General features: G+C 42.9%; 2 protein-coding genes across 3 annotated transcripts; one reads left to right on the top strand and one right to left on the bottom strand.

The window, feature by feature from the left end:
• Window positions 1–29: 29 nt before the first annotated feature.
• On the top strand, window positions 30–5,121 carry gpr75 (G protein-coupled receptor 75). Its single transcript, XM_010756744.3, has 2 exons — window positions 30–624; window positions 980–5,121. Exon 2 carries the CDS (start codon window positions 1,106–1,108, stop codon window positions 2,747–2,749), a length of 1,644 nt encoding a protein of 547 aa, XP_010755046.2. The 5' UTR covers window positions 30–624; window positions 980–1,105; the 3' UTR covers window positions 2,750–5,121.
• On the bottom strand, window positions 4,221–9,394 carry erlec1 (endoplasmic reticulum lectin 1). Of its 2 annotated transcripts, none has more exons than XM_010756647.3 (14): window positions 9,046–9,394; window positions 8,833–8,937; window positions 8,161–8,241; window positions 7,900–7,977; window positions 7,761–7,824; window positions 7,614–7,660; window positions 7,287–7,510; window positions 7,027–7,168; window positions 6,786–6,947; window positions 6,631–6,690; window positions 6,029–6,153; window positions 5,857–5,934; window positions 5,658–5,733; window positions 4,221–5,106 (listed from the first exon to the last, which is right to left on the bottom strand). In XM_010756647.3, the coding sequence occupies exons 1-14, from the start codon at window positions 9,184–9,186 to the stop codon at window positions 5,035–5,037; spliced, it is 1,455 nt and encodes a 484-aa protein (XP_010754949.1). In that variant the 5' UTR covers window positions 9,187–9,394; the 3' UTR covers window positions 4,221–5,034. The 2 variants fall into 2 exon arrangements, with proteins under 2 accessions (XP_010754949.1, XP_010754957.1); XM_010756655.3 differs by having other exon boundaries at window positions 7,761–7,821.
• Between the last annotated feature and the right edge of the window lie 360 nt (window positions 9,395–9,754).

The raw sequence follows: 9,754 nt of genomic DNA, 5'->3' as shown, positions 1-9,754 counted from the left end.
CATTTTAAACCCGTATATGTTACTAAAATAGAGACAATGGGGGCAACCGTTTGTCGTTACAAACGTTACAGTATGTTGCCATGGTGAGAGAAGAAGAGAAAAAAAAACGTTTGCCGCGGTAATATATCTGATGTCACAAAATGTTGCGCAACCATCCCTTTCAAATATTGCAGCACTGTATTAAAATCGTGTAAAAGAAAAAAAAAAGCATTCTTACTATTTGAAATGAATATAAGTATTGAAGTGAGGTGAGCTACAGATGGACTGCTTGAATGCAGTGGTTGTGCTCATGCCCAGATACGTAGGCAGTGACTTCATACTCATTTTTCAGTGCACGTCCAGCGGCCGTCGCTCCTGTATAAGAATGGATATATCGCCAAGAAAACCAATATGCCATCACCTATTTGCTGTAGGCGCCTAAAATATGAATAGAGTCATGCGAGGAAATGTATTTTATGTCAGTATTTGTCGGTAGACTGCTGTGATTTGGCTGTTTTTGTGTGTGTGTGTGGTTTTTTTTCATCCTAAAGCTGCGGTGCGTTCACTTACTATCATATTGCTTTAAAAATGAAGACGGGCTTTATGAAATGATGAAGATGATGGACGTACGATCGATTGCAGATGGTAGGTTCTATTTTCTTAGCGTTTTCTTTTTATTATAAATTATCCGAGCTTGATATCTATATACATTAAGACAACAGTCGTGTACATATTTCCTCTGGCAGACGCTCTGTGTGTGTGTGTGTGTGTGTGTTTGAGGGGGAGAGGGGGGAGTAAGGTATAATTGGCCAAATGCAGTGGTGCATAGCTATAGCCTACTGTAGGTTGTGTCTAACATGTAGTACATCAGAGCTTCTTATTAAATATGTACCTGTTTACACAGGCTGATCATTTATCTACGCATTGGTCCCTTTGTTCGACTGTGAATGTATTCAATGTGATCAGTGTAATAGCTAATATATGACTGTATCCTTTGTAGCACTCTACCAAGGTGGCAGCAATGGCGGAGGCAGCAGATACTGTGATCATCATGCACTCCTTCTAAATAGAAGAAATGAAGTTGAAATCGATGGCTTTGGGATCCTTATAAATTGTTAATAATACAATGAACACCACTGTTACACCATCAGACCTGGTGGATGTGCCAAAACAGCAGAACTTCAATGGCACCCTGGGCACACAGACCCCATCAGGTTGGGCCGTGATCCACACTGCTACCTTGACCTTTTGTTCACTCCTCCTCATCTTCATCTTCTGCCTGGGCTCTTATGGCAATCTTGTGGTGTTCCTGTCCTTTTTTGACCCGGTGTTTCGCAAGTTCCGCACCAACTTTGACTTCATGATCCTCAACTTGTCCTTCTGTGACTTGTTCATATGCTGCGTGACCGCTCCCATGTTTGCGCTGGTGCTCTTCCTGGACGCAGGTGGGGGGGATGGTGTGTCAAAGAGTTTCTGCTTTGCCTTCCACTTGACCAGCTCGGGCTTCATCATCATGTCCCTGGAGACGGTAGCTGTCATTGCTTTGCATAGACTGCGCATGGTTTTGGGGCAGCAGCCCAACCGCACTGCCTCCTTCCCCTGCACGCTGGCCCTCACTGCCCTGCTGTGGACCTCCAGTTTCACCATGGCTGCCCTCCTCACCATGCGAGCATACCCACGTAGAGATGGACCCTGCTTGCCCCACTTTGGTCTTGGAGGTGGACAGGCCAGGGTTGTATTGTATGTCTACCTGGCAGACTTTGCCTTTTGCGTTGCTGTGGTGTCTGTGTCCTATCTGATGATTGCTCAGACACTGAGGAAGAATGCACAAGTGAGGAAATGTCCCGTCATCACAGTAGATGCCACGTGCCCTCCACCCCCACCACCTCTCATTGCAGCAGGCTTTGAGAGCATGCAGTGTGCTGTTCAAGGCCCCTCTCTGTACCGTAACCAGACTTATAACAAACTGCAGAATGTTCAGACACACTCTTATGCGAACATGACCAACCAGCCTCTGGTTCCAGGGGCTGCTCAAGGAGCCACCTGCTGTCAGCTGGTGTCAACAGTCAACCTGGCCACAGCCAAAGACTCTAAGGCAGTTGTTACCTGTGTAGTCATAGTGTTCTCTGTGCTGCTGTGCTGTTTGCCGATGGGAGTTTCACTGGCACAGGATGTTTTGTCGCCAGAAAGTAGCTTTGCACATTACCAGTTTGAACTGTGTGGCTTTGTGCTCATTTTTCTCAAGTCTGGCATCAATCCCTTTGTGTACTCGCGCAACAGTGCAGGCCTCCGCCGCCGTGTGTTGTGCTGTATTCAGTGGGCAGCACTGGGCTTTCTCTGTTGCAAGCAAAAGACTCGCCTACATGCGATGGGGAAGGGCAGCTTGGAAGTCAATCGCAATAAATCCTCCCATCATGAGACCAACTCGGCTTATGTACTGTCACCCAAGCCACAGAGGAGACTGGTTGACCAGGCGTGCGGGCCCAGTCACTCCAGGGATTGCGCAGGTAGTCCGAAGGCCACAGGTGTGCGCAAACCTCGCCCCCCAAGTACTTCTACACCTATCAACACCCGCATTGAGCCCTACTACAGTATATACAACAGCAGTCCTTCTGCAGGGCCCAGCTCCCCCACCAGCCTGCAGCCTGTCAGCTCTCAGACATTTGCCTTTGCCAAGTCTTATGTAGCCATGCACTACCACACTCACCAAGACGCATTACAAGACTTTGAAAGCACCTCAGTGCACCAGATTCCCATTCCCTCAGTCTAATCAAAGAGCTGCTAAGCAGAGGTTTGGACAGTTTCACCATGGCTTTAGATTGAAATGTGAATCAAAAGAGGATTATGAAATCAGCCCATTTTATGTATTTGGAATCTGTATTAACCTTTTGTTCTCTTCTACAGTGAAAATACATGTTAAGTTTTATTGAGTGGAACCAGAATTATATGCCTTGCCATGGAAACTAAAACCAAGCAATAGATTTGTAATGAAAGTGTCTGTTCCAAAAAGTTATTTACTGCTATTGAATTGACTTTTTCCTTCACAGGTATTGCATTTTCACATAAATCTGCCCCAGTGTTGCGCACGCATGTGCCATTATAACCCAAGACTCTGTAGGCTTTCATTGCAGCCAAAGACTGCAGTCGCTGGTTTCACTGCTGCCTTCTCTCTGGTTGAAGTTGCTGAGCAGTGATATCAGCTGCTGTAGTGTCGGCCTGTTATGAAACCCTGCACGGGCCCACACATGGCTGTCGATGGCATGTGGTAGCACTTTGATGGACTTTTGCTTCTTCAGAAAAATATATTTGTGAACCTCATACACTTTTCAACACAATAAATGTTTGGCAAGTGCAGTGGATGTGTGCTTTGACTTTTTTAACTGGAGCTAAAATGATTGTGGTAATCGCTTTAGAGAAAATCAATGGGCAGCTATTTTGATAATTGACTAATAGTTTCCTTTAAAAAATGTCAAGCTTTTGCCGGTTTCAGCTTTTCAAATGTGAGTATATCATTCTTCTATTTGCCATACATGATAGTGAAATATATTTGGGGTTTACTATTGGTCAGACATAACAAGACATTTGAAGACGTCCACTTGGGCTCTTTCTGCTACATCTTTTAGACAAAACAATTAAAGTTAGTAGTTTTTGTTTTTCAGAACTCATATCTGAACACCGACTCATGTTAACGTAGACCTACAAAGAGATGATACCTCAGAGTAACAAAACAGTTTCAATTGGGATTCCATGTCTTATCACTAACACTACATTATTTTCTCTTAACATGTACAAGTAAAAGCATTTGAACTACAAATTTTACCTTAAAAAGCATTTCACCATATATCCACATGCTTAGATTTTAAGCATGACCTTGTATTCTTTACATTATACATTTAAGTTACAGATGAAGCTTCACAGACCTTCAAAGTCAGTCTGCTATTTTTTCCAAATAAAAATGACTTCATTTGGGTATAAAATTATCTGCAGTAGCTTTCTTTTTGGATAAATGAGAAAAAGTGGAAAAGACTATACAATATGTGCAGCATCAGCACCCTCTGGTGGTCTGAAATCTAGCATAACGACTGACTACAGTAGATGTCCTCCACTGGAGGATTAACACACTTCATGTTCTTTACAGGAGGAAAATAACAATGTTCTTAATTATAACCAATAAAAATACAAAATTAAAACTCAAACCATTATGTTTTTAGCTTTGTGGTAATGCAACACTATAAATGAGGTGTGTTCATGTTTTAGTTTTATTCTTTGCTGCAAATGCATTGTTTTTTTTGTTTGTTTTTTTATCCCTGTGATACAGCAGTGATCAGGATCCCAGTGTGCATCGTCATAAAACCACAGAGTACCTCTCATAGGAATCCACGGACATTCTGCATATCCTACGAACTCATATGAAATTTGTTTAATCAACCGCTCACTTTTTGTTTCTAGTCCACAGCACCCACGAATGCATAAGTTACACTCACTCATCCTGTAAATTAACACGGAACACATTCTCACTGCTGCAGACTTGCCCCCCCCGCGCCCCATCTGCAAGTGCCAGTCAAGCAGGTAATCTTTTCATATCGCACACACACGCACACACACAAATACGGACCTTAAAGACAATAAAACCCCTGATTCCCCTGATAATTACAATGCCCCTGATTCATTACTCCTTTGCTTGCAATTTATCAACACAAAGTGAAGCATAGATATGACGTACAAGCAATAAATCCACTGCCTTGTGGAGTGAGGCATCTGGCCCTATTTCACTGTGTTTTCACAGCTTGCTTGCTGGATTAAGCTATGATGTCGTATTGCCCAGAGCACAGATCAGGGCATGGGCCATGCTTCCTAGGCCAAATGAAGTCCAGCCTCAGGATCAAGTTTAACCTTGATTTTGGATTTTAGCGCAGTGTCATGGGCATTTCTCTTCCTCCAGCACACATCTTCTGTTTTATGACAAGTGTCCTCCTTCTCTTTAAGTGCAGCCTCTCTCCATCTGTTCTCTCTTTGTCCTTCATGCGCTATTGCTGTCATACGATCTTTGTCTGTTTAGTTGGAGATTGACAGAAGTCCGTGTTCATCAGCGGTGTCGAGAATCCTGCATATGACCGGAGATTCAACCTAGGAGAGAAAAAACAGACGTCACCTTGGATGTGGTGCCAATCATCTGGGTTGACCTCCTGGCTGTGTACAGACTGATAGTTTGATATTACAAGGATTTTAAAAAGGCAATAAGAATATTTTAAATGTTCTAACAGTAAATACTGTACAAATTAGATTAAATTACATTAAAACAATCAAGAAAACAAACAAATATTTGTATTCTCTTAGTTGTCTGTGAACAAATTAAAGAAAAGCTCACATGCAGGAAAAACACAGGTGGAACCAATCAACACTGACGATGGCTCAGTTACAGCAATTAATGCTGCTATTAGTTCCACCTGTGTTTGACAAGTTATGTCTGATAAGAAAAAGGTTGATTCAACTCAAGTTTCAAACGACTGAAATTAAATGAATCATAAACTGGTCACAGTTGGAATGGCATTTTCCTTTAAGCTAAATAAAAGCAGATAGATAAGCACCCTAGCTGAGGTTCAACATTAACCTGATACACTGCTACTAAGCATGTGTTATTTCGGTGACTGTGACTCATTGGTTACTAGTCAACTTACCCCAAGGATGTACTGACAAGTCTGAGGCTCCAGCATGTAGACAGTGACAGCATGGGGAGACTCGGACTCCTTACATCTGACAGAGAGATGAGAAATGAGATGAGTGAATCAGCTAGGAAACATCGGGGTATTGTCTTACTCGTGTTCTGACTTGGGGCAGTGACCCCTCCTTCTCCTCCAGTCATGACCGTTCACTCACTTGAGCTTAACAATGACCTGCCTGGGATTCCCTGTCAGATCACACACATCCCCGTGGCCGTAAAAGTGGGAAACCAACCTATTGTGGAGAAAATGAACAAGAGAAAAATCAAGTGTATTCACGGTAGTTTAATTAACATCCAGGCTGGGGTTCAAAAATATGAAGAACCTACTTGACTTTCTGCACCCCATCGTCTTTAAGCTGGTAGGACCGGGCAACATTTTTCTTGGCCCACTCAATGTGCTCCTTAGCGTTCCAGCTCCCGACCACCACAATGTTCTTTCCTTGCTCTTTTTCCTGGAGCAGTGAGAAACATTTTTGATTACCATACTTACTGCAAATGTTAATGATAACCTAATATTCTAATCGTGCATATATAAATGTTCTGCCCACAAACATTTCCAAATTTGATAGCCACGTAGAGCTGAAACAAATTCATAAATCAATTAAAATGTCTAACTATTTGGAGAATTGTTGTTATGATTCGCTGTTCAAGAACAAATTGAGTAACAAGTCCTCGCAAGAACTTTTTCACTTTTATTTTTCTACTTTTGTCTTAGGTAATAATAAATTGTCTTTGGGTTTTGGACTGTCAGACAGAACAAGCAAACTTGCAAGAACTTAGGTAGGAAACAGTGATGTTTTTACTTTTTATAGATCAAATAATTAATAAAATTATTGGCAGGAAATAACTAGTTGCAGTTCTACAGTCAAATTTAACAGATTAAACTGATACTAGAGTTAGAAGATACTAGAGAACGAGGGGGGACATACCTCATGGTATTGATGGACATGCTTTCCGTAACAGAATTCATATTTCCACCACCCTACTCCCTGAAAAACACACATTAAGATAATTACATGTCACTGAATAGTTTAGTTTAATAGTTTAAAACACTGCTCAGGTGCAATAGGTGAACACGCCTCACCCCATGCAGACAGTACGAGCCACTGAGGAACTCCTTGATTAGCTGGTCATCGGTCAGACGAGAGATGTGTGTGGTGCCGACAGTGACCTGGGTCTGACCTCCAACAGTCATGGGTTTGTGAGTGGAGGTGAAGGCCTCCTCTCTCACTGGTGGCGTCTCCTCCTGTGACAAGTCATAAAAATATAATAAAGCCGGGCGTTGTCGGGAAAAGCCCTCCGTCATCTTTCTGCGCATGTCTCACCTCTCTGATCTCTGTGGTGGCACTGAAAGGCGGTTTAAGCTGCTCCTCTTGCTCTTTATCCAACTGGGCAAGCCGCTGAGGCCGCAGAGGGGAGCCTGCCAGAGCCTGGCAGAAGATGGCATTCACCGGGGAGGACTTGAACCTTCAATGGATATATGTCAAGTTTGGAAACAATAAGATGTAAGCAGGAATGTCATCTGCTGGAACAGAATTCCCAGGCATATTCCCGTGAGCATTTAAATGTAGCCATTCTCATCTACCTGTATTTTGGGTGTGAACAAAGCAGCGGTGTCAACACCACCACCTCATATTCACAGGTAGTGACCTCAGCGACAGACAGGATCTCATGCTTGGCCTCAGGGTGACAGATATACAGCACGGCCGTGGAGCGGGCTTGGTTCTGTTTGAGCACACAAGGAGTCCCATTTCCCATCTCCAACGAGAAGTATGGAGTCAGCTGACCTTCTATATTCTTAGTGGGCACCTGGACACCAGCAGGTGGAGAAACAGAAAAGAGACGACAGATGTGAGAAGAGTCAGCAAGCTTGGCAAACGTGGTTTGTTATTGACGTTTTATTGTTACTTACTTCTGTTTCGGCTGATGATTTGACATTTTCTGCCTCTTCGACTTTATCTGAAAAAATAATTTCCTAGTTTTAGTACAACAAGGAAAATACCAAGTAACATATGAATCACATAACAACACATACAATGACTTTTGCAGGGACACTCACCTGTCTCTGTCGACTGGCTCTTCTGTGCCATATTACCCAGGAAGTACTCCTGAACACTAATCTTCTATGGAAAAAACACATGATTACTGCCTTATCATTCATGTCAGCTGAACATTATGTTACCCACTCAAACACTGACCTGTCCAGTCTCCTTCTCTTCATGGTACTGTCTTATATGCTTTCCATGGCACACTTCATATGTCCAGTATGACTCGATCTGTAATGTTGGCAAGCCAAGGTAAAGTTAAGGGTTCAGTTTAGCAAACATGGTCAGGACCACAGCGGAAAACAACGGTTAAGTTTGGAGTCATGCACTGCTAATGTAGCGTGAACACAGTTTCAGTCTCTCCACTTAAGAGAAGGAGGGAAATTAGATGAGAATGAAATCTGAAAGTCTCACTCTGTATGAACAGCTGCTTCGTTTGAAAAGTGGGTCCAGCAGTTCAGCCGGACTTGGTCCGCTGTACTCCTTACCATCATCCTAAAACAATAAAAGACACCAAACAAAGAGTAAAGAGAGATAAGGCAGCGTAGGGGAACTGTGTCAGTGAGCACAGAAGCAATAAAAAAATAAATAAATAACACTTGGCTGGACTGAATAGACATTGCCATCCACAGCAGCGCTCTTCTCAACAATGTGGAATATGCGTGCATGTCATACATGCATGTCTTTTTTTTAAGTTGACAAATTAGTATTTTAAATCTCAGTTTTCGCCAAAACAAACAAAATATGATGGATTTAAAGCTAGATCAATGGAAGATTGATTTAATGTGCACAGGCTGGTCTATAGGCTGGAGCACATTTGTGTCATGTCATCTTTTGTTAACATGACATGTGTTTTATTGGCATACAGACCTGGAGAGGAAACCAGTGGGACAGCACCTTGCATTATTGGACCAAAGTTGAGCTGATTTGCCTAATATGTAAATAACTTAACATCATATCTGTGATATGATATGCTATTATAGGAAAAACTCCTCATTCAGTCACACTCCTTCATGAAACAAAGATATTACAGACACAAAGCAAACAGTCCTGCACCTGTGAACTGAAATGGTTAATCCTGCTTACCTCGTCTCCAGCTGTCAGTGAAGGCAGCAGACATTTATACTTCTCCTGCTCTGTCGTCGTCATAATGACAAAGTCATCTTCCTTGTAAAGTGCACCTGAAGCTGGCTGAAACACAGACAGACGAGGAAAAAGGAAACGAGCTCACTTCACACATCTCTCTGTCCACTTACAGTATTTGTTCCTCAAAAAACAAAAACAAAGGAGGAAGCTTACCAGCGTGAATTCAGGCCCGGGCCAGGTGATTTTGAAAGGTATTTCGTCTGTGAAGGTGGGATACCCTCCTCTGTTTGCAGAGACGCCGCTGCAGACCTCCAGCAGCCCCCCGAGAACCACCATCAGCAGCCCGGCCACCATCTCTCCTATCCGGCTGCTGAGCTCCTTAAATCCCGCTCGTCATGTAAGACAACAGTCCGTCTCGCCTCACACCGACAGCGGCCCGAGCAATAAACGAGAAGCTATGCAAAGTCCGAGGCAGTGTGTTTTGACAGACGTCGGATGTGACTGTTAGAGACGGCTGTCAATACAGCAGAAACTACAGGAAGTGAAATGTTTACTTGCCACGTCGTGTTCCGGCTGAGCGCTGCGCTGAAATAACAGCAGCACCACCTAGTGTCCACACGAGGTATTGACAGAGAGAGAGACCGGAAAAACAAACTAAACCCACCATGCTTTGATCTAAGACCAACTTTTAATTCAACAACAATATAATATTATAATTTTTATGTTGTGCTATTTCTCTACCCTCCTTTTCCAACATGCACTGCTCAATCACACCAGAAATGTGGCGACACAACAGCAAATACAGCTGAGCAAGTTTCTCCAAGGAGTCAACAACTATTTGACAATGAATACTGTGCAGGCTATGTTACTTGCAGTTTCTAATATATTAACATTTGAACAGTGCCTATGCTTTTAAATTGGA

The sequence above is a fragment of the Larimichthys crocea genome, chromosome III (genome assembly GCF_000972845.2).
Source record: "Larimichthys crocea isolate SSNF chromosome III, L_crocea_2.0, whole genome shotgun sequence".
Lineage (NCBI taxonomy): Eukaryota > Metazoa > Chordata > Actinopteri > Sciaenidae > Larimichthys > Larimichthys crocea.
Note: the sequence above shows the minus strand (reverse complement) of the source record. Positions and strands in the feature narration are given on the sequence as shown.